The 25661-nt window shown below is 41.3% G+C and overlaps 1 protein-coding gene across 6 annotated transcripts in view; it reads right to left on the bottom strand.

Annotated features, from left to right (window-relative positions):
• Positions 1 to 25661, bottom strand: part of bbox1 (butyrobetaine (gamma), 2-oxoglutarate dioxygenase (gamma-butyrobetaine hydroxylase) 1) — a 164702-nt gene that overhangs the window by 12522 nt on the left and 126519 nt on the right. For 5 of the 6 annotated variants that reach the window (XM_067994076.1, XM_067994075.1, XM_067994079.1 and 2 more), the window contains 2 exons: positions 23684 to 23789; positions 9273 to 9469 (listed from right to left, as the gene is read on the bottom strand). In XM_067994076.1, the coding sequence (XP_067850177.1) occupies positions 9273 to 9469; positions 23684 to 23789 (303 nt within the window). The remainder of the gene's footprint in view (positions 1 to 9272; positions 9470 to 23683; positions 23790 to 25661) is intronic. The other variant, XM_067994081.1, reaches the window with a different exon arrangement.

Raw genomic sequence — 25661 nt, 5'->3', positions numbered from 1 at the left:
GTGAAATGGCAGAAATGTTAAATAATTACTTCCCTCAGTATTTACCAAGGAGACTAACATGGTGGGCGTGACATTCGAAAGAGAGATCAAAAAAGATATAAAGACATTTAAGATAGAAAGGGGGGACTTAAGTGATAAACTAATCAAACCTAGAGAGGATAAAACCCCTGGTCCAGATGTATTGCATCCGTGCATATTAAAAGAAGTTAGGGAAGAGATAGCAGAGGCTCTATTACATATATATAAAAATTCCTTAGAAAAGAAAATAGTGCTAGAGGACTGGCTGACAGATAATGTGATTCCTATATTTAAAAAGGGAGATAGAACCAGTCCAGCGAACTATAGAACAATTAGCTTAACATCAGTGGTAGGAAAGATAATGGAATCCTTACTCAAAGATGCAATGGAAAAACATCTAGAAATCGAAAATATAATAAAGAATAGTCAGCACGAATTTCAAAAGGGAAGGTAATGCTTGACCAACCTTCTTGAATTCTTTGAAGAAATAACAGAAGGAGTAGACAAGGGTAAAGCAGTAGATGCAATACATTTGGATTTTCAAAAGGCCTTCGATAAGGTACTGTGTTGTGGACTCATGACTAAGGTCAGAGCATGTGGAGTCACGGGACAAGTAGCAGAATGGATAGCAAGCTGGCTACGAAACCGAAAACAGAGAGTAGAGGTTAAAGGTAGTTACTCAGATTAGCAAAAGGTGGGAAGTGGTGTTCTACGAGGATTGGTGCTGGGACCACTGGTGTTCACAATTTACACAAAAGATTCGGACTCTGGAATCGGAAGTACAATTTCAAAATTTGCGGATGACACCAAATTGGGGGTATAGTTAATACTGAGGAGGACTGCAACAAAATACAGGAAGACATTAATAAACTTGCAGAATGGGTGTGTAATTGGCAAATGAATTTCAATATAGATAAGTGTGAGGTGGTACATTTTGGTAGGAAGAGTAAGAAGGCCACATAATGCTTGGAAAATAAGAGTCTAAATGGGGTAAAGGAGCAAAGGGATCTGGGGTACAGATACACAAATCACTATAAGTAGCGACACAGGACAATAATGCCATAAAAAAAAGCAAACTAAGCAATGGGGTTCATTTCTAGAGGATAGAGTTGAGAAGCAGGGAAGTTATGTTAAACTTGTATAGAACCTTGGTTACACTTGGAGTACTGTGAACTGTTCTGGTCTCCATATTATCAAAAGGCAATAGAGGCACTGGAGAAGGTGCAAAAAAGAATTACTAGGATGATACCAGAACTGAGAGGTTATACCTATCAGGAAAGATTGAACAGGCTGGGGCTCTTTTCTCTAGAAAAGAGAAAACTGAGAGAGGTCTTTAATATTATGAAAGGGTTTGATAGGGTAGACGTAGAGAAGATGTTTCCACTTGCAGGGGAGGCCAGAATTAGCAGCTATAAATATAAGATAGTCACTAATAAATCCAATAGGGAATTCAGGAGCTATCCAGAGAGTGGTTAGAATGTGGAACACGCTACCACAAGGAATCGTTGAGGTGACTAGCATGGATGCATTTAAGGAGAAGCCAGATAAACACATGTGGGAAAAAGGAATAGAAGGATATGTTGACGGGGTTAGATGAAGACGGGTGAGAGGAGGTTTGTGTGGAGTATAAACACCAGCATGGACCTGTTAGGCCAAATGGTCCGTTTCTGTATTGTGCATTCTATGCAATTCTATGTAAATTTAACTGATGTAGCGCTAGCTGTGAAACAGAGGCAGAAGAATTTGATAAGCATTTGAGAGATAAAGACAAAATTTAAAAAGTTGGGCAGGAGTAATATTTTTAGAATTATTTTAAGTTTTATGAAATATTTAATGTTACAGTGGCTACTAGTAACATTGCAATAGCATTATTACAATTAATTCCTGTGCTTCAGTATTGAGGTGCAATGTTAAAAGACTGCCTACATGTACAATGTATTCTGGAGATATTCTCAGGATAACTTCTCCCCGTTCATCTCATTCCACTAGATAAATTTCTTAAACCCTGGAAAATAATTTTCCTACTTTGCCTTTAAATGTTTAATTCCAAAAGTCACACATTGCAAAATTAGATAAGCAACTCAAACAGTATATTAACAAAAAAAACCATTTACTGCTTTGGATTGGTAATTTGTTAGGAGGTATGAGAGAGAGTAGCAATAAAGGAATTGTTATCTGATTGGCAGAATGTGACAAGTGGTGTTCCCCAGAGATCTGTACTGGGGCCTCAGCTTTTCACTATGTATATCAATGACTTGGATGAGGGAATAGAGAGTTGTATATCCAAGTTTGCAGAGGGCACTAGGTTAGGAGGCACAGTTAGAATTTATGTCCAAATAACTACTGTCTGCTTAATATTAAAAAAAATCTACCTTCACAATTATTCATAGCTAAGAACCACAGTGTAGTGATGGGGTTGCATTGCAAGCTGTGGTCATTTAATGTGCGGCATACACAACTAATAAAATTTGTTACGCATCCTAGCCACTTCTGAATTTACATTGATGGGATGGCAGTAACTCACATTATTCTTGTCGAGCCCAAGGAGCACTCCTGCTCCTTGTGGCCTCAAAAAATAATTTTAAACTTACGTTTTTGGGGTCTCTTCTGCTGTACCGCTCACTCTTCCCAGTTGCATGTCGTAGGACTCCAATTTTTCATATATTAAAAGGACTTACTGCCTGAAACAGGCATGCGCTCCAGCCGCCTAGTGGAAGGTCCTTTTGAGGATGGCGGCAGCCAAAGCACCGGCGTAAAATGGGCAGTAAGCCATTTATGTCGGGCGCCCCAAGTTAAAATCGACCCTGCTGTCTCCTCTAAACCAATGTGTACCAATAGGTGGCAATAATAACTCGAATGGTGACATTTGCAGTTATGTATTGCACCAGTAGATGGCAGCAACACTGAATTCTTGAAGCTCCTGGTACCTCAATAATTGAAAATGGATATTTTTGTTCAAATAATGGTGTCTTTTTCTAGTCTTGCATGCTTCTCTAGTGTAGCTCCTTTACTCGTAAGGTGTAAGTTGATTCTAAACAAGTATGAATTGTCTGAATTTTGTAAATAAAAAGGTTGTATTGGGAAAATCAGACAATGCTAAACCTGAAGGATTCTATTGAGTGTAATTAGCATTTTCAACTAATCTGCTGAGGGAACTAAATGTGGCCTTGAAACTTACTGACACAGAACTTGTTACGTTTTTGCCTTACAACAGCGATCGAAATCACGTATGATGTAACTTAAATTATCCTTTGGAAATCTTGTCCATGGAGGTTAATCATCATGATACAGCTGTGTAGACTCCGCAGTAAACATTACATACATGTATAGGTTAAGCCCTTACAAGCCTGCTACAAAAAGCAAGATAAATGATACTGCATTGTATTGATTATATCATTTCACTAAAGTGCACAAACCTCAGGCTTGCTTTTCCCTGTTGAGGAATGTGTCACGTAAGCAAGTTTCTTGGTTTCTGTAAAGAATAAATCCTGGTTTTGGAACAGTCAAATTTCTCAGCCTGTGGTCATTTTGACCCAAGTTTTCCATTAGTTGAGGCAACAATTAAGGAGTATTATTTTTTATTTTGTACGGTTTTCTGGCCTTTCCCCCAAGATTAAGGTTAAAAATTAGAGGGATTGGGGTAGAGTTTCCGCTTTGGGTGCAATCGGGACATTGCGCCGGTTAGGTTACAGTTCAAGTTTCTGCTAAAATCACAGATGTAAAATCTTCCATTAACCAGTGCAATTGGGCAGCGTAATAGCACATAATCGTTTATTTTTTTTCCTTGCAGTTTTATTAATACGGCTGAAAATGGGTTTATCACAAAAAATAAGCATTTTTAATAGTGTCTACTCCTCCACCTGTCAGTAACCTGATTTTAAATTGCTGAAAATGACTTAAAGAAACTTTACTGAACTATTTGCTAGTTTCATTGGTGTACACACTAGTCAGTTTGTTAGTAAATTAAATATTTTTTGACATGTAAAAACTTTTAAAATGTGCCTATAAGTGCCTGTGGCCTAAGAAAATGAGCGCAATTTGAAGTGCCTTCCCCGACCAGTGCAATCGGCAGAAACTCACAATGTCAACCTGGGGGCATTGCCAGTTTTGTGGGAGGGGCCTGATGCGAGCGAATTGAGTCTTAAACCAGGGTAAAAGATCGCGGAAAAGCCGAAAGTAAGTGTTTTTGTGTGTGCCTCACTTACATTTAAAATTCCCTGATCTTTTGGGCTGGTTCAGCCGATTGCGCTGGAATCTGGGTGCAAAACTAGCGGGAACTCTACCCCATTATTTTTCCGGCCATTTTTTTTTAAAGGGATGAAGTAACATTCATCAGCAGAGAAATTCTGAACTACAGCAGAAATTTTAGTATAACTATGATTATTTAAATGTATTTAAAATGGCAGCGTGGTTGCTCAGCATATCGATGCTCCAAAGCAATGTGCTACAGAGTGGCAGCGTGTGGGCTCATGTCTGTGATTTTCCCATGTGGCAAGTTGCCTACCTCAGTTGTGCTATAAAGGTGGAGGTGGCAATTGTGGACCAGGCCCTTGTCCACAGGCGAAAGGAGGAATAAGGTAATTTCACCCTTAAGAGAGCTTGTCTTACCCGACAGACTTTTGGTCAGGAAGAGCAGACCAGCATATGTTGTACAAATCGTTCAATCTCCTTATTACATTAGTGGGACGTTTCTAATTTCTTGCTGCTTTAATGAGATCATTTGTTTTCTGTTGTTTTGGCATTTGACATAAATGAGGTAATTTTCCAACTGTGTGTTGGTGCAGGGGAACCTCACCTGCTGCTGATGCACAGCGGAAAATTCCAGGCCGTACTTGGAAACTTACTCCCAAATTCTCCATCCCACCTCCCACTCTGACCTCTCTGTCCTTTGCCTCTTACACTGTTCCAATGAAGCTCAACGGAAGCTTGAGGAACAGGTCCTCATCTCTCGATCGGGCACTTTACAACCTCAACACTGAGTTCAAAACCTTCACATCATAACTACCGTTCCCATTTTCTCTGTCAGCAGGTGCTGGTAATGGTTCTGCTGTTGCCATTTACACCTCAACTTTCTTTATTGTCCCATTACCACCCTCCTTGCCTTGCACCTCACTCCTGCCCTCCACCCTATCACAGACTTTCCCTTTTGATCTTTCCTCTTCCCCCCCACCCCGCCATCCTCCCCTTTTTTCCCTGGCTCTGTACTTGCTTATGAACTGTTAAATCTCTGACTTCGTCCAGTTCTGACGAAAGGTCATCGACCTGAAACGTTAACTCTGTTTCTCTCTCCACAGATGCTGCCTGACCTGCTGGGTGTTTCCAGCATTTTTTTGTTTTTAAATGGTCACGAGTGCTGTGCTGAACTAACTATTCTTATGTGGCAGTTCTTTTTCTATTTCCCACCTCCCAAGGAAGCTATCTTATCAAGCTCTGAAGGCTTAAGATAGACTCTCCAATTTGAACAGGACAAGCTGAGAAATACTTTCCAGAAAATGTGCAAACAAATTTGAATAACTTCAATTTTTAAAAAAAATGCTTCTGATCAGACACATATTTGAACGAATCTCACAAGATGTTTGTGTTTGAATTTAATGGCTTGGCTCCTCCCTTGCGAATCTGGCTGAAGCAAAGTAACTCAAATCTCTAATATAAAGAAGCCAATACCGTGCTAGATCTTAGACAAAAACACTTCATTTTTGTGCCAGTGCAAAAGAATAAAAATGTCCTTTGTGCAGCTGAGTTTGGGAAAAGGCTGAAACAAACAAGATCTTTTTTTTTCCCAAGCAGTTTCTTCATGGCAAATGTTGTAAGGCCAGCCTTTTGTTACAGAGACTGAAATGGGTTACTTGATCTTTGGGTTCACCTCTCCTGGGCAGGTGAAGAGGGCTCCCTAACTTAGAATGAAGGAAGGGCTAATCATCATCCAGTATTCCCCTAGGCCCCGGTTTTAATTGGGGGGGGGGGGGGGAGGGGTAATGATGCGTTCGGAAGCAGGTGGAGTCCCGGCTGTTAAGGTCCATAAATTTTCTCCGACTCCCGCCCAAACTTGCCCAGATCTACTGACTGGCCATTGGATGGTGGGTGGGGGGGGTATTCGGACGGCAGGAGGGTGCAGCCCGGGACCCTTGGGATCAGTCCCCAGCATTCAGGTAAGTGGCGAGGGTCTCTGGTTGCGATCGTGGAGAGTGTGGGGGATGCCCGTGGCAAGGGAGGTCCAAGGCTTCCTTGTGGGGCCCAGAGGAGCACTCCTGTTCCACCTGACCCATAGGGACACCGTAACATTTTAAAAAAAACGTACTTGCCTGGGCTCTTTCTGGCCCACAAACCCCCTCCTGCCAGGTTTGGCCTGACCGGGAAGCCGTCACTGCTCTCCCACTCAGGCATTCAACAAAAATTTGTATATTTAAACGAGACCCCGTCAGCTTGGGTCAGGTACCCTGCTCAAAACAGTAGGTTAACATCGAGGGTAACGCGAGGCAGCAGGATGAGAGGAGGTAAGTCCCTGCCCCCATTTTAACTGCCCTCCCGCTCGGTTTCTGCCAGGTGGAGGGAGTTAAAATCAGGGCCTCAGTCTCAGCGTGCGTTCCAGCAGATTATTATAGTATAGCCATCAGCACTGATGAACTTTGGTCTAGACATTTTCCTTCCACACTCCCCTAGAAGAGAAATGTTCTATTACCATAAGGCATCTAAACTGGGAGGTGAGCCAAGAACAAGGAAACCTCAGCACAATAACTGGACTTGGCAGATTTGAGCACCAGACAGCACTGGGACATGATCTATCAACTCAATATTTTTACTCATGCCGCTGGGCTATGAGAGACGGTGGCTTGGATTTCCTTCCGGGTTACTGCCTGCTTTCAGCTGGCGTCAGGGTGGACAGACGAGGGAAATGGGGCAGGGAGGCCTACTGCTTAATTCTGACCCCAGAAATGTCAGCACCATTTCTCTCAAGCCCCATTATAGTCTCACCCTGCCTGTTACATGCTAATAATATTTAAAAGGCATGCTGAGCTGCTGCACTCAATTTCGCTCCCCTTCTATCTTTGCTGCAACTCTGCAAACTAACACCACTATAAAGGATGTACTGCGGAGTTGTCTGGTGACTGTACTTGCACCGCATTACTGTGCAAGATCACTTACAGGACTAGGGAATTTCTTGCGACATTTAATTTGTTTCTGCTTTTTCTGAGCCTTTGTGGCCCCACCTTGCTACTGCTGTCGGCATTACTAACTACATTTCTTTTTGGCCTCACCCATTAAGCTATTGTGCAAGCATAAAGCTCGTTGCACAATTCATTCGAGGATTCTTCTGTTTTAGATGGAGCAAGTTGGACACCAACTTGTAGTGAACCAGGCCACTGTATATTATAAGCTGGTCATTTGTCAACCTCTCCATTCAACAATGCAGCAAAAGGCTTTGATTCCCTTGTAAGGCAAGAGAGGAGCTTTTGCCACCAGCTTGCCCTGGAGCTCACCTCCACCAGAAAAACAGCATTGCAAATGTCAATGATAAATCACCACAGCACTCAATTTCTATGTTACTGGCAGGGGGTGTCTACATTACCTGTTTGGCTGTCCAATGTACAAAGTGGGTAAAGGATGAATTGGCTGCACGCACTCCACCTATCACCTTCCCAATGGACATGGCACAGCAGCGTGAGAAGGTGGTGAACTTTTACCAACTGGCAGGATTTCCCCAGGTGCAAGGTGCAATTCATTGTATTTATGTTGCCATTTGTGCTCTAATTGAAAACTCCCATCAAGTTTGTGAATAGGAAAGACTTTCATGTAATGAATGTCCAACTAGTGTGTGATGCAAACCACCTCATCGTGCATATCAATAAGCACAATCCGGGCAGTTGCCATGATTCTTTCATTTACGACAATCAAATATACCCCCCCCTCCCCCACCCCCAGTTTATTGTGAAAGATAAGTGTCTAGATGGCTATTGGAGATCAGGGTTACTCTCTGCAGTGTGGCTCATGATACTGGTTCACTTACCAAATTCCCCTGCAGAGCACTGATCAGCTGAATTATGATCAAACCGGCTATTTCTATTTGAAGTCTTGCCTCAAGTGCCTTGACAGACCAGGCAGAACACTGTAGTACAGTCCAGCCAGGGTCTTGCACATTATCATCGTTTGTTACATGCTGTACAATTTCACACTTTGTAAAGGACTACACATTGATGTTGAGGAGGAGGAAGGAGGTGAAGAAGGACAGCAGGGTGATGTTGAGGAAGAGGAAGGAGGTGAAGAAGGACAGCAGGGTGATGTTGAGGAAGAGGAAGGAGGTGAAGAAGGACAGCAGGGTGATGTTGAGGAAGAGGAAGGAGGTGAAGAAGGACAGCAGGGTGATGTTGAGGAAGAGGAAGGAGGTGAAGAAGGACAGCAGGGTGATGTTGAGGAAGAGGAAGGAGGTGAAGAAGGACAGCAGGGTGATGTTGAGGAAGAGGAAGGAGGTGAAGAAGGACAGCAGGGTGATGTTGAGGAAGAGGAAGGAGGTGAAGAAGGACAGCAGGGTGAGCAAACAGTTGAGGATCCATTGCAGAAAGAGGTCACCCAGGAGGATCCATTGTCAGCTGCCAGACATCTGTGTGCAAAGCCAACAAGGAACACTTTCACCTAGAAAAGCTCCTTGCCCACTGCTCAGTCTTAGCTTCCCTTTGGTTGCAACATCAACTCAGTAACTTACTGACATGTAGCTCTCATGCACAACTTCCAAGGCTCCAATTTGAAAACACTTGGCTGTCATTTCTCGCAGGCATTCCCCTATCTTTGCCCAATTCATTCCACACACATCTCATCAGTGACAATCAAAATTTTAGGACATTGCTATGTGCTTTCTGACTCTTTCTTCCCATCATACCTAGATTTGTATGCTAATCCTTCAATCCTAACCGCTGGGCCCTGATGTAGCAGTTTCTCATATTCTTCCTTCTGTCCCAGTACAGTAATGTAAATACTGGCACTCATTTAATGGCTGGCATGGCTCTTTGAGATGTTGCAGCCAATTTGATGCTGTAGTAGCACCAGGAACCTGACATGAATATTTAATGAAAGTGCACCAAGGTCTCGGTAGTGTAACACGGGTGGTCGGAAATGCAGTTCTGACGCTACTTTGGCAGGAAACTGGCCGAGGGGAAAAAGCCAATTCGTAACATAGGACTTTTAAACATCTACTTTCAAAGAAACATTGGCATCCTAGAAATACAAATGCAATCATGTCATCCACTTGCTTTTGTACTTACTCGATGATTTTATGCTTGGACTGAAGTGAGAAATCGCAGTAATCAACTCCAGTGTCTGTGAAATCGACCAAAACTGAGGTAAGAATTCGGAAAGCCTCGGGGTTCTGTTGTCTGAGTTGATTGGCAACATGGAATCCATCCACTATCTCCGTTTCACCTCCAATCTCTGCCTGTGTTATACAGTGAAGAAACTGAATCTGGGACAAACCAGACAAGTGAATGTTTACCATCACAGGATATTTAAGTGAAGATGCGTTTTATTTTGCCACATTTTACGTTGGTTTAAATATTGGTATAGTTGTATACTTTGCTTGCAGGAGTGCACATGGCTACAATATGCCCAAGTGCAGTAGTTTTACGTGCTTCATGATCAGGATGTTTAGTTAGCGGTGGCCACTGGGAGGTGGGGAGGGCCAAGCTGGACAGGCCACTTGGGCTATTAAACAAATGGATAATTAATTTTTTCAAACTTTATTATTATCTTCTTGCATAAAATTATTTAAAGCACTTAAAATGGGCTGGCCCAGTGGCATAGCTCATTTATTCACTGAGTAGTTGAGCTATACAAGGCAGGAAGGTCACATGTTTAATTTTTGTTTGTGTTGAGTTGGTCAATCTCAGCTCACATGGCAGTAGGGCTACAGCAATTGACCTTGGTAACCCTGACTTGGGAGAGGGGGATATCGGCCATTCCTGATCATCATCTAGAAATTCCTGCTGAAAGTATATATGTCACTTGATGACAGGATCTTACTTGGACTCCATGGCCATTTATGTTTCCCTTTCCGTAATATCAATGATCAAGGCCAACTGAAGTGCCCCTACTGATGGCCATGCTGAGATCAGTTAACTCAACAAAGACCAGGGCCCTTCCTGGTCTGTGTGGCTTAGCTACTCACTGGATAAACTTACTGAGTCAAATGGGGGAAACAATTTTAAGTGCTTTAAATAAATTTTATCCCACAATTTGAAAGGAACATAGCAAAAAGTGGAGTTTTATGTATAAATAATGGCTACACCAGAAGGCGCCCATGGAATCATACCTCAGCAACGACTAAACTCTTTCAGGAGAGGAAGAAAAATGCACACAAAATGCCTGGTAAAAAGGAAACAATGATGTAATATGGAGAAGAATGGATATCCAGAAGGATATCATAATGCAGTAATCTAATCTGATAAACTGCAAGGGCAAGGTTTTGTTATCTTAAATTCTTATTCCAGGTATTTGTTTCTAAGTATTTTTGGAGCTTTTTTTTGGTGTGTAGATGTGAAATGCCCATCTTACTAGTGTTACTTATAATGAGCAGCAGCCAAAGTCGGAAACCACTTAGAAAAACAAAGCCTAGTTGAGAGGAATCACAGCACTTGTTTCTATGTGGATTTATCCATTCCATTTGTTTTGTAAAGCCGCCTCAGTGTGTTGAGGTTTGCTGACACAAATCAGCACGTTCAGACCCACTGCTACCACCCTGCCTTGGCTCACTTGCCAGCCACTCCTCCTTTGTCCAGTGGCCTACATGCCGCATACTATACGTGTATGCATGTTCCCAGCGATGATGGCCCTGGTCTGTGTATACTGTAGCTGGGAACTTTTGAGAGAACGGGAGTTCCCATGTATAATATGCAAAGTGACAGTCTGGGCCATTGCGCTGGGAGTGAGCTGGTAAGTGCTGCAAGGCCCATCGGGTGTGTAGTCCACTGGACTCAGACGTGAATGGGAGAGGACGGGAGAAATGGTTGGCATGGGGAGGAGGCAGAATGAATGGCAGAGGAAGGGGACAGATTGCATGGCAAGGGGGAAGAATGCATGACGTGGGGAGGGAATGGTACAGGAGGGAGAGTAACAGAATGCATGTCAAGGGGGGAAATGGATGGGGGAGGAGGAATGGATGATAAGAAAATGAAACAGAGAAATTGAAGGCAATGAATAGGGGATGAATGGATGGTAATAGAAGGAAGGGGAACTGGATGGTAACAATGGGGAGAGAGAAGAGGGAGAAACTGGAAGTATGGTATGGGGAGGAAGGAGAGTGCCATTATTAACGGGGAGGTAGAGTGCTAGCTTGAACTGTGCTGGGGGCTGTGGTGGGTGGTTGCCTTCCAGTACCTTGCCCAAGTGGTTACTATTCATGTGTGATAACAACAACTTGTATTAATATGTAGAAAACAGCCGAAGGTGCTTCACAGAGGTGTAATCAGACAAAAATGGACAAAGAGGCAAATAAAAAGATATTGGGAGGGGTGAAAGAGATGGGTTTTAAGAAAGGTCCTGGAGAGTGAGATGGAGAGGCAAGTGGGTTTAAGGAGGCTGCCATTGGTGGGGTGAAAGGAGAGAGGGAGGGATGCACAAGGGATGCCAGTGTAAGGTAAGTGCTCCATGAGGAGAATCCCGGCAGCGCTCCCGCTCCTCTGGGCCCACTAAAAAAAAGAGTTTTACTAAAGAACGTACCTTGTTGGCCCTCTTCTGGCTTTGGCTCCTGTTTTGGCAGGCTTGGCCTAGTGGGGAAGCCATTACTACTGTCCCTTTCAGGCCTCTGCTCAAGATAGCAGATTGAGCCCTGACTTGGTGGGGGGGAGGGGGTGTCCTTGCCGCCTGTAGTTTAAACTGAAGTCGGTCATATCGGGGTGGGAAAGGAGTGGGTAGGTCCCCGGCTCCATTTTAACTGCACACCAGTCTGGTTTCCGCCAGGTGGAAGGAGTTAAAATCAACCCCGGTGACTTCACCTCTGTCTTTGTGGGAGCAACTCCCACTCATTGTGGCACCACAGGAGAATCTTGCACCCTGATGGCTTCAGAGGAGTGAATGGCGAAACTTTATCTGTCCAGTCCCTGGAGAGGGTTGGTGATTGATATTAGTCATACTGATTCCAGTAGATGATTCTTTAAAAAAATAAATGTACAAACTAATAACAAAGCATGTTGTTCAGGACGTGGAAGTTTGCATTACATTCCTATCAACTTCAAAAAACATGCGAGATCTGAATTTCATTATTATCTGCCTACCTTATTGGAAATTGATTCTGAAGAAAACCCATACACCCTGCTGTCAATTTCAAAACTAGCTCTAATGTTAGGCATGCAATGCAACACAAGTTGCAGGTCACACAAGAATGTGCACAGGGGTTGGCAATTTAGACCCAATCAATAGGTTGTTTTCTGATTTTAGATATTAGGCGGATGGGTGCATGTGTGGCAGGTGTTCTTCAATGTGGATAAGTGTAGTGTAATGCATACTGGTTTGAGAAACTCTAGCCCTACCATGCAAGGGTACCAGCAAAAGGCTTAGGATCAAGAGATAGACCTGGGGGTTACAGTTCATAAATTGTTAAGAGTGCACAAGTATTGTGATGGGGCCTTTGTGAAGGCAAATAGAGTTTTAGATCATATTGCTAGAATATAATATGGAACAAAATACGGAATGCTCCAGTGCAACCATACTTGGGGTATACAAGGCATTAGTACAGCTGCACTTGGTAGTATTGTAACCAATTTTGGTTGCCATGCATGGTGGGAATATCAAGGCCCTAGAGCAGGAACAGAGGAAGATGACCAAAATGAAACCCACTCTTAGAGTTCTTAGTTACAGAATAGGCTTCAGGAATTGGGGCTACTTTCTATAGAGAAATGCAGAGGATATGATTTGAGGTTTTTAAAATGTCTAGTTGGACAGGTTATTTGAGATGGATAGGGATGGTATGACATGGGGACATGCATAGAAATTCTTCGGGCAAATTATTAGGTGAGGTGTTAAGTATAGTTAGGACAATTCCATCCACAGATTCTCATTCACTGACCATGTACTTGTTCAAGAGACATTTTGAGATTTTTTAAAAACCTGCCACAAGCTACCTTGATTTACATATAGTAGTTCTACATTTTACAAATGTCAATGGTAGTTTTATTATTACTGTAGATATGATGGGGATTTGAAGAATCATTCTGGTTTTGATAAATACCCTTCAGATCTGCAAAGATTTTTGGTTAATGTCAGCATGTTTTAACGACAGTTGGAGGAAACTTCAAATCTGATTATATTGATTTTTCCCAGATTAACTCCAATGGAAAACTCTCTTTTCTTTGGCAATCACTCGATAATTGGGTAAGATTGTTTCTCAGCATAAAATGAAAAATAGAAGATTCAAAGATTGGCCACGTCTTTGTTGAGCATTTCGATGTTGTCATAGAAGCAAACCTTGAGCACAGGCAATATATTAGCAAGGATCCACTCAAGTTTGAACCTTATGTTCATTCAAGGTGTAGACCTAGGGATTCCTTTCAATCATTATGCTTTGTAACACCTGTTCAACAAGTGGCGTTAAACCTTCATCTCTATTACTCTTTTAGAACTGCCCCTTTAGCGTTTGCCAATTATTATTTATCTTCTTGATTTTATTTCAGGTGAAAGAAATACATAAAATTAATTTTGAATCCTCTTTAGTGATCTGCAGCCCATGAAATATTTCAAGATTTTTCTTTAACTATTCAGAAGCGGTAACGCAGATCTGAAGAGGTGTTTAACCTGTGGTGCGGAATCACTAGCTTAATCTTCATAGAGCTTTCAACTGTTTGTTTTTAGCCAATTCTGCCTTTCTTTGGTGGCAGTGAGCTTTGTAAACCAATCCTAGAAAGATATATTTTACTACAAAGCTGACAAATGAAAGACAACCTGGTTGATGCTGTAGCCGCAGCAGACTGATGGTCTTTCCTCTGCCTACATTTTTCTCCTTTGGTAATCCTAGCTTGTTCGAGCTCGTTAACTCTCTCCATGCAGATGGATCGCCACAGTTTGTGCTCTTAGATGGTTTTCCCCCAAGTGTTGATGTCAATACCGCATTTCTTCAGGTTGGATTTCAACCTATCTTTATATCTCTTTTTCTGGCAGTCAACACATCTTTGGCCGGAGCTCAGTTCCGAATAAAGTAATTGTTTTGAACATCTGGAGTCACCCATTCGACCAAACCAGCAATGTTAGGCTTTGTTACTCATAGCTTCAATACTGGTACAACTGGTTTTTGAAAGGCCTAACACATTAGTTTTATAATCATCCCAGCAAATTTGAAGGATTTTGCGTAAGGAATGTTGGTGGAAGAGTTTAACAGTCTGGAGATGCCTTCTGTAAGTAATCCAGGATTCAGAACCGTACAGTAGGGTTGAGAGAACACCAGATTTATAAACTATAATCTTTGTAGATACATCCAGTCCTTTTTCATCAAAGACACGGGTCCTTGGGCCGAAGATCGCTGAGGTACTGTTAATGATGTGCTGAATCTTCTCGCTGATGATCGCATTCTTTGATAGATGCTACCTTTCAATCTAAGACACTTGGAGGCAAAGATGAAAGTTCTCGCCACCAGCATCATCAATCTTCAGAACGCAGATGATTGTACAATTGTGGCTCACTCTGCCAGCAATCTTCAAACAATCCTAGGCAGCTTTTTTGAAGCCTACAATCTATTCAGACTCTATTAATGTTTCCAACACTGAAGTGTTTTATCAACCTGCACCTAGTTCTCGGTTTCTCCCCCATCAATAACCATGAATGTAACGATTCCAGAGAATGCAGAGTATTTTGCATTCCTTGGTAGCTATCTATTAAAGAATGCGAACATCAATGCGAAAATTGTAGGGGTATGGTGAAAGCTTTTGTAGACTTCAACATTGATATGGAACTGGTAAATGTCTGACTTGTTTACATTCCAGTGGCTAACAAGTATCTTTTTTTCAAAAAATATATAATTTTGGTACCCAGATCTTATAAGAACCTCTTTGAGGGCTATGATGACTTCTGTTATCTTGGATCATGCTCCTGTGAATCATATTTGTTCCATGAATTAGAATGATAATGAAGATTTGATAACTTTATTATTCGATAGAAAGTTACTGATCTTAAATAATAATGACCTTTGCAAACAGTTGATCAAGGAGTAGGCTAACTAGCCATTTTCGAGGAAGTCTTTAAAATAAAAAGTGATGTTAGATGTTCTGCTTCTACACAGAATAAATTTCACAATGCTCAGAATAAAGGAATGAAGTCTCTGAATATAGATCAGTATTGGCCGTAAAATGATTTAAAGTTGTGTACCTTTAACTTGATCCCACCCTGAATCTCATTCCTAACTAGGCTTTCATTTGTCCAAGTTGTATTGCTATTAAGCACTGCTCCTCTTTTATATGCCCTTCGAAGCAACTAATCAGACTGTTGACATTGACGAGTAGTATATTCAAAAGTATGTACCTGAAGCTGCTGTATTGTGTCAAACTCTGGGGGAAAAGTGCAAAAATTTGCAAATTGGGATATTTTATTTGTACCGATCAGCTTTAGCAGCAACTTATGCGAGAGTATGGGAAAAGCAGTGTTTTGAATAAGAGTTTTGGATGTATTTGGTGATTGCTTAGTTTCCATGATCAATATTAGACTTCTGTGCTGTTATAAGCCCACTATTGAAATGTGCATCCACAATTCAGGCTTTAATTTTTTTAAGTTACTAATAAATTGCCTGTGGTGTTGTCTACAGTCAGTTAATAAGTATAGTTTTTTAAAATATATATATAAACAAGATGGTGATGGAGATGGGAGACTTGAGAAACTCGCCCCATAGAACCACCTGGTGGTCAGAACCTGCAATTACACCATGACGGTTGACATAACAAAATTGAATGAGAAATGTTGACAGAAAAGTGTGACCAAAAATTGTGACAAGTAGTAGTAAGGTTTGTGAACAGGAATATATAGGTAGATTATTGCTTAAGACTACCAAATATCTAGAAGTAGCACCCCTAGATATGCTGAAGGAATTTTAGTTTCGTGGAATTGCGAGAGGGGGACATCGGGGGGGGGAGAGCGAAAGATTGGGGGGACTTCGAGGCGGGGGGGGGGAAGAGGGTAGATTGGGGGGACATCGGGGGGGGAAGGGGGGAGATCAGGGGGAAGAGAGGAAGATCGGGGGGACATTGGAGGGGGGAAGAGGGGGAGATCGGAGTGGGACGTCGGGGGCTGAGAGGGACATCGGAGAGGGTCATTGGGGGAAGAGGGAGACATTGGACATCGGAGCAGGGTGGAAAGGTAGGTTGATTTTGTGTTTTAATTTTGTGCAATGGTTTTTATTTAATTTATTTAATTTACTTTTGCCTGATCCAGCCCTTCAGGCGTGAATTGGAAGCCGTGGGAAAGCCGCCCAGGTAAGTTAAAAATCGTTCTAGCTACCTAATATGTCACAAGTAAAGTACCTTAATGAGGTACATTTGGTTCTTTAACTATCATCCCGCCAGCGGGACTTCTGGATTCAGGAAGTGTGGCCGCACACCAGGTGCGTCTGTGGGGAACTCGGAAATCAGCGGGTTGGAGCCGGCTTCCGAACCCAGTCTGCATTTTTGCAATTTTCGCAGCACCCGACGCACCCGCAATTTAACTTTAAAATTGAGCCCTATGTGTATATTTTTTCTAGGAGAATCAGCAGAAATAAATTACACAATTTATCTTTAATTAAAGCTTAAATAATGTTTTCCTGATGTTATGCTGAGTGGAAGCTGTATTGTCCCTGTGTACATATGAATGTACTATTTTTTTGTGGATCTGAACAAATTTAAAGCTCATGTGTAAAAAGAAGGTTCCAATCTTAATAGATTAAAAAATGTTCTTTTAATCCACTCTGCTTTTATTAGTAAGCATTTATGGTATAGTGCTTTGTTTATAAATTTGGCACAATGCTAGTTGGTGCTGTAATATTGTTTAGTAAATGACAGATTATTGGTTTTTAAAACCCCTCCCAATTTTTTGATATTCCTCCTCCAGTTTACATGTCAGGTACAGTACTGTATACAGAGTGCTGCCAGCAAAAACCAAAACATGTCGTGCACTATTCAGTATCACAAGTGGGTTGAGAATGGATGTTTTCATTAGATGGAAGGCTGGAGTTCAATGTGGAACAAGGAATGCAATAGAAATGTATTTGGAGATTAAATATCAAGGGTATTTTTGCAATCTTAGAAATGCTTGTATAGATGCACAAGGACAGTACACAGTGGCAGAAAGGGTATTTCATGAAACTAAGGTTTTGCATACTTTTATAAATGTAAACAGTTAATTTTTTTTATAATTTATTTTTTTACCCCATTTTATGACCTGTTAGATTTTTCTTGCTGCCACAGTTTGCCGCCAGATTTCCTCCTTCAACTAGGAGAGTGAGACTGTCTGGGCCACAAAATTCTCAATGGCTGGTGTCATTGGCGCTCTGTAGTAGACCAGTTTTTTTTTTGGGTCAGCTAGGTGTCTGACATGCATTTAAACCCATCAACGTGTTTAAAAGACTCTAAGCCAAACTACGGAGAGATCCACAAGCGGAGTTTCCATTTGCCTGATGTGGAGTGCACAAACACTCCCCAAAGGAACACAACCCACTTACTTAGGCCCATAGAACATAGATGCAGGTTAGGAAGATTTGGGGCTGACGGAGCCCATGAGCATATGTATACTGCAGGAGATTAAGCCACTACTGGTAAAGCTGCAGCTGCTTGTCCAGCTAGGATCACCCTACACATTGGCGCAATGGCTTTCAGGGCTGTCTGGAACTGAATAGGATGAATCCCAATCTTCAATGTCAGATTTGCTCCTCCAGGTCCTATCAATGAGCCAGGTTAGCTGCTCAATCATCAACTGTGCCTTGCACATTTGCCCGGTTCAGATATCTGATTACCAAGATTGCTATTGAGAATGGACTCATTTCTGAGCTTCGATTGCTAGGCATGTCATCTTGGAACCAACGCAATGCCAAACAGTTATTGCTTAACTTCTCCCTCCCCAAAAATAATCATTTGTTGGCCATTAGACTACTGAGCTTCACAGGAAACTGCTTGCCTATCTACGAACCTGTTAAGTATGCACCAAGCCCTAGATATGCGAGTGCCTGTTTGGATTTCTGGCTTCCAAGAAACAACTTCCTGAACCTGTCATCCCAAGCCTCAAGAGTTTTCATGAACTATATAATAGACAACTTCCTTTAGAATGGGTGGTAGAAGGATAATATGGAACAACTTCTAATGTGCCAGCTATCTTGATGTTTAAGCACAGTGCTGTATATAGTATCTGAAATATTAGGGAAGAAGATAAAGCTAAAGGAGTGCTTTCTGCACTACCCCCTCCTCTCTTTGAAAAGCAAATTACCACGGTATTTTCCACTCATTAGGAGATATCCTTGTTTTGTAACATATTTGCAGCCTTATGGGACTCAGCACAATCCTCAAGTGCATGCTATGCTCCCAAACTGGTCCAGTCATGTTGGTTACAGAGGTGGTTGCATCATGCATGGCAACTTAGAAAACTCACAACAGCTGTCAGAGCTTCTAAAAAGCTAACACAGCTCCAAAAAGAAGCTGACAACTCAGTAATAGCTGATAGCCCTAAATATAGGCCACTGCTCAGGGTCACTGCCTTACGGAGACAGGATAAAGAAAAACTTGCATTTATATAACACCTTTCATGACCTCAGGACATCCCAAAGTACTTATACAGCCAATGAAGTACTTTTGAAGTGTAGCCACTGTTGTAATGTAGGAAACATGGTAAGTCAATTTTCGCACAGCAAGGTCCAACAAACAGCAATGTGATAATGACCAGATAATCTGTTTTAGTGATGTTGGTTGAGGGATAAATATTGGCCAGGACACCTGGGAGAACTTCCCTGCTCTTCTTCGAATAGTGCCATGGGATCTTTTACGTCCACCTGAGAGGGCAGATGGGGCCTCGGTTTAATGTCTACGTTGAAAGACAGCACCCCCAACAGTACAGCACTCGCTCAGTATTGCATTGAAGTGTCAGCTTGGATTATGTACTCGGGCCTCTGGAGTGGAGCTTGAATCCACAACCTTTTGACTCAGAGGTGAGAGTGCTACCACTGAGCCATAGCTGACACTTATAATAAGTTAAATTCTATTTTATTACATGGAATTAGAGGATTTTTGTCAGTGTTTGGGGTCACATTTCACAATCTGGTCCATTTTCCTGTGAAATCTAAAATCTAAAGGTCTTACTATGGTGTTAAAAGGTGTGGTAATGCTGAGAACACAGTGGAGCAACAACACAACAAACACTTGCATTTATATAATACCCTTAACACAGAAAAATGTCTCAAGGTGCTTCATGGAGGCATAAGAAAAAAATGGATGCTGAGCCAAAGAGGGTGCCATCGGGAGTGGTAAAGCTTGGTCAAAGAGGTGAGTTTTGAGGAGGGTCTTAAAGGAGGAGAGGGGGATGGAGAGGTAGAAGGGTTCAGGAAAAGAATTCTAGAACATGGGGCTTAGGCAGCTGAAGGTATGACTGCCAAAGGTGGGGCAAAGGGAGTGAGATGCACAAAAGCTGGAGGCCATGGAGGGATTTAAACACGATGATGAGAATTTTAAATCTGAGGTATTGGGGAATGATGGGCAAGCGGGAGTTGGTGCAGGGTAGGATAAATGCAGCCGAGTTTTGGATGAGCTGATGACATGTGTATGTTGCAAATTAACCTACAGGTAGCACCGTAGAAGTTTATAACACAGAAGAGGCCATTCGAACCATGGTGTCTGTGCCAGCTCTATACTGGAGCAATCCAAAACTAATCCCACTGCCCCACGCTCTCCCCATAGCCCTGTATCTTCCTCTGCTTCTAATATTTATCCAAATTTTCTTTTAAAAGATGCATTGGTGTCTGCCTCAGTCACTCCCAGTGGCAAAGTATTCTGTGATCCAACAATCCTTTGGGTAATGAAATTTCTTCCATCCTCTCTCCTCACTCTTTTGATAATTTTAAATTGCTGCCCTTTCATTACTGAGTCCCCATCCAGAGGAAATAGTCTTTCCATGTTCACTCTATCAAAATCTTTCATGTGCAAATGCTGACCACTTGTGTGTTTCCATGAAGTTTTGCGAATGTGCACAAGTTGTTGCCGTTCATAGATGTGTGGAACTCTGAGGATTCATGCACGTGTACAATGAAATTTTGGGGCGATTTAAGGAAAAAATAATTGGATGAAACCACTGATTTTGGATGCCTGCCCGACAAGCTGACAGGCCTTTAGAAACACTGATGTCAGCGTGAAACACTTCTGACCATTGGTATGTATGCTGCATGTGCCTTAATGCAGCTCTGTTGATTTTAATAGAAACTGATACTTCAACATGGTTTGGAGTTTGAGCCAGAACTGTCCAAACTGGAAAAAACGTTTTATCTGTTGGTTATTGCTGGATAATCAACTGGCAATAGTTTATCTTGAGGCGGGTGACTCTGAATTAGTCTCCACGTCCATCTGAAATTCCAGAATCAGTGAGTTCCTCAAGGGCAGATGCAGACTGCCTCCCAGTGCTGAAACACAGGAGCAATGCCTCCATGAACAACAACAGCAGCTTTCTTTAATGTCTTTAACGGAAAGAAATACCCCAAAGTGCTTCACAAAATATGCAAAAGGAAAGACATACGGAGCAAGGTAGGATTGCACCTTTATTTGGTGGGAAGGATTGTCTGTTCCTATGACTCTGAGAGCTATGCTGGCAGGAGTATAACTGCTAGTAGGGTCACCCAAGCCAGAGAAGTTGAAAGTTAGGAGCCAGACTAAAGGCAGTCCACTGGCCCACCTGGCAGGGGTTCGAGTCAGACTAATGACCTGTTCACATAAAAGTGTCTTTCGTTATGGAATCAACCCAGAGATATGAGTCTGTTACAGCCTTGCAAATATAAATATCAACTGTGGAGAACCATGTTTTGCTGGATGTAAGGCAAGAAGATACTCCAATGGAATCAAGTATCTTGCTCTAGACATCAAAACTCTAGGTGCATTAGTCCATTCTGGTGCCTGACTCACGCTGGGATATGGTTCCAGGCACCAGAAGCTCTCTTAAAATGGACTAATGCTTGTAGAGTTTCTATGGACCCAACCCAACAAATGGGATCTCATTTGCTGCCACTTCCAAGTGTCAGCCTCGGCTCAGTACTATAAGTAAGAGACTTTGAGCACATAATCTCAGCTGACACTTCAAAGTAGTACAGAGGGAGCGCAGCACTGTTAGAGGTACCATATTAGATGAGATGTTAAACCGAGGCCCAATCTGCCTCTCAGGTGGACATAGAAGATCCCATGGTACTATTTCAAGAAGAGCAGGGGCGTTCTCCCGGTGCCCTGGTCAGCAATTCTTGCTCAGCCAACATCACTAACACAGACCAGATTCATTGGTCATTTATCTCATTGCTGTTTGAGGGACCATGGCTGTGTGCAAATTAGCTGCTGAATTTGCTTACATAACAATAGTGACTACATATCAACTTCAGGGTGTCCTGAGGACATGAAAGGCGCTATATATATATATTTAACTGAGGCATCAGTGTTTGTTTGAAACAAGCCAAAAGCCAACAAAGATTGAGCATTTGTTTTGTTTCATTACTGATTTCTACACAAAAAGGAAGCAAACAGCAGTAGGTAATGGATTTTAAAAATCTGTACTGAAAACATCTCAACAGAATATCAGCACTACGACTGTGTATTTTATAATGAAGATCAATAGATTAAAAGAAGCAATGAATATTGTACAAACCAGATAATATTTTGCCTATTCCATCCTGTGCAACACTGTTATTAAGCTCAAAAGTGGGGAGAAAATAGCAACTGGCAGATATTCTTTTGGCTGATTTGTATAAATGTGCTACACAATGCTTCCACCTGGATTCTAGTGTTATAACGTGCTTTTTGGCTAAGTCCCAAATAGCATACTGCAACAAAAATGTACTGTACCAGATAAAATGGAAGACTCCGTTTTTATTTCAATGGTCTGCAAATGTAGGGAATGATGATGGTGAGAACCAATGTTTGGAATGAAGACTGGCACACAGGTTTCAATAGGTAGCAAGCATTCTCTGCCATGTCAACCAGTTTGCCAGAGATCTGTTGAATTCCAGCCCCCCTGTATTCTCATCATTCCCAGCATTAAACCATCAAGGAACATCAATACTAATCTTTCTTTCTCCTTTCCAACCCCCCACTAAACCCATTAAAATAGCACATTTGATCATAAACAGCCATTGGACCACACGGGAAAACATGCAACCCTGTCTCAGGGATTAGATGTATACTCTCCCTTTCCCACAACAACAATGCCATTTCATTAAAATGATAATAAATGACCTTTGCTGTGATATCAGATGTATTTAAAAATCTATTGCTTATGCACAGAGGGACACTTTGATTTAAATAGACGAGTGCTATTGAAGCTACTTTGATCCAAATTGCAAATTCAGTTCTTCTTCAATAGACTTTGCAATAGCCAAGCTCTAGCTGAAAAGTGTCCAAAGTAGAAACTGAAACATATTGAATAATCTTACCGCAATAATAAGACAACTGAACATATGAAAAGAATCTAATTTTCCAAGGAATATGTATTGTGGAATGATTAATTCACTGATCGTTTGCCTGCTATTGATTTTAAAATGACTTCTCACTAATCAACCTTCCTCTCTCTTTCTTTCTCTCTCACTCTCTTTCTCTCTCTTTCCTTCTTTCTATACTGCTGTCATTCTGCAATCTAATTAGAGGGATTGAAGGGATTATGGTTCCCTCAGGATTATGTAAATTGCATAGATTTCTATTAACACATGACTTCTCACCACTGAAAACAAAAAATGGAAAATAGGCCAAGTTGATATGGGTTAATATACACTGAGAATTCTCCATAACTTTTACAAGGTGGTCCTGCCTTCCATATTACCTGAAGTGCAACTATTTCAAAATGTTTTGGCCTGCTTTCTTGGACCTTCATCAGCTGCGGTACTGAGATTTTCATCAGCGCCCCTTCTAGTTTCCAAGAGGTTAATGATTTCCTGAGTGTTTTTATTTAATGTATCTGAGAGAACATACTCAAATAAAATTTCCTTTCAGATTTAACCTTGCGTCCCCAAAAGTGAAGGATAGTGTTACATCACTCTCTCAAACCATTACAATCACTTAACCTCTGATCATTGTTATACCTGCTTCAGTGTAAAACATTCTGTTGCTTTCCTATGAAAATACCAGACTGTCCCTGTACTCCTGTAACAACTCCTTTCCTCTCTTCTGTAAAAGAGTTTAAAGCATTTGCAGAAATACCCGGTATCTCAATACTTTGTCGCAAATGCTCAACGATTTCACCTTGGTTATATTTTTGTAAAATTATGTTCTTTGCGACAGAGAGGGACTGACAAAGGATGCATGCTTTGAAAAAGTCACGTTAGACAATGCTGTAAAAGCAATAGTAGACAAATGTTTTCATTAAAACAAATATTTTCATTAAAACAAGCAAGGGCTTGTATCCAACCTATTATATATTTCTCTTTGCTTTATATTTTATTTTTTTCATTAATATTCTTTGGAAAAAGTAGCTTCATGGGGTTTTAGGCAACAGCAAAAAGTCTTACCCCAGGGGGATTGTGCAGTGCTGGGTAGTCAGTATGCAGGCTCAGTTTCCCAGATGTGTAAGCTACATTGTTGGCATCAATCTTATCCTCCACTTGCCAGGTAAGCCTTTAAAAAGAAAAGAGAGAGACGCATAAAATAAAGTTAGACTGTAATGTGTTCTTGCTAAATTAACCCTCTGAGACCCATACTTAGTCTCTATTTACCTTTTTCCTAAATTTATGTAATTCAAGAAGGTGTTTCATTAATAGTACCACCTCCGTTAATTTTTCTTCTTGCTTGCTTGCTCTCTTTCTAGTTGCTAATCTATGCTTTTAACTAGGGACAACGGATGGCACTACAGATCTATAACTGCAAGGTGAAAAGCAGCAGTTTAATTCCATTGATACAACCTGTGTCATACATTAATGTATAGTTAGCAACAGGCGAACACTTAAATCAAAAATAAACAACTATAAGTTGACTCTGTACAACATTATGCTTCATAGACCAAACCTGAATCAACCAAACTTGGTCAGTGTAAGCTAGTTACCAGAAATCAAACAGTTTCTAGAATCTGGATAATGTACACATTTTTTTGGTTCCTCCAATGTGTTTACCACCATTTATAGTTTATTGACTTGAGGAGTTCCTGGTGCATAGGACTGTGAAAAATGAGTTGACTGAAGCCAAGCTGCTTAAAATTGTACAGAATCTGAGAGATGGCAACACAAAAGGAAGGGCAAATCAAGAGCAATGATAAACTTAAACTAACATTTCTTATTTTCCATTTCAAGAGTTCTCACAGATGAAATATTTAAAAGCAGTAAAGTTTTCGAAACACTGGAGAATTTATTTAGGAGCCAGCCTTACTGAAAAATCTTGTCTTAAAAAAAATTGTTTCACTTTCTTGGACCCAAGGATAAGTGAAAATGTGTGAAGTCTCGATATTGAGCTGAAGTTCCTCCCCCACACCTTTCTTCCATCTTCAGAACATTGCCTCCACCTCCGCCTCTCCCTCACTGCTGCTGAAACTCTAGTCTTTGACTTTATTAATTTGAAGCTGAACTTATCTAACTTTGCCCAGCTGGCCTCACCCCCACGCCACAACTCATTCAGGATGCCACAGCCCTCTCACCTGCAAAGATCCCCGTGCACCCATTACTTCTGTCTTTCTAAGGTTGTTTTTATAAATTAGAAACACCAGATGTCCCAACACCAATTCTTGGGAGACTCTACTTAATATATCTCCTGAGGCTGACATCACTTCCCGAGTCAGTACCCAATGCTGTTTCTCTTTCAGTCACTTTCTTATTCACCTCCAAGTTTTTCAAGGTCTTAAACTTCTGTAATAACATTTTACATAAGACTTTATCAAAGACTTTCTGGAAGTCCAAGTAGACTACTTCATAGGACTTTCCAACATCCACTGTGATGCTGCTTTGAGTTTCATTACCGTTTTGTCTTGTGACAATGCGCCTACTAGAAACTGGCTTGAAGCTAGCAAGATTTATTTCATATGGGATCTTTACTGCTGGCAAAGAGAGACTGTTATTCCATCAGTCTGGACTGGATTCAAATGCAAATTCTAGACTATGTGTTAACCCATTTCACCATTCAGTTCTTTCTTTGCTATATTTTCCAACATTTTCAGAATTACTATAAAAGGAAAAAATAAATATAATACAACATAAATATTTTTGGGCATTGTCTCAAGTGACAAAATGGGTGTAAATATACTGTGTGTATTTATGCCTTAAGTTAAAAGGAAATGCTTGTTGATATTGCTAACAGTTGCAAGTTGCTTGTTTGTTATACCTTTATATCTATTCTGGTTAGATATCTCAGCAATGATTAATTACTTGATACCAAAATATAGAAAAATGGGCCACAGGAGTAATTACAAAATTATAATTTTATGAGGACAAGTGTATGTGGGTTATTAGGGGGCTGTCTTCATTAGAACAAAGGAGATTAAGGGGTGATTTGATAGAGGTGTTT

This window comes from Heptranchias perlo, chromosome 12 (assembly GCF_035084215.1).
Source record: "Heptranchias perlo isolate sHepPer1 chromosome 12, sHepPer1.hap1, whole genome shotgun sequence".
NCBI lineage: Eukaryota > Metazoa > Chordata > Chondrichthyes > Hexanchiformes > Hexanchidae > Heptranchias > Heptranchias perlo.
The sequence above is the reverse complement of the archived record's forward strand: the minus strand, read 5'-3'. Positions and strand labels throughout refer to the sequence as shown.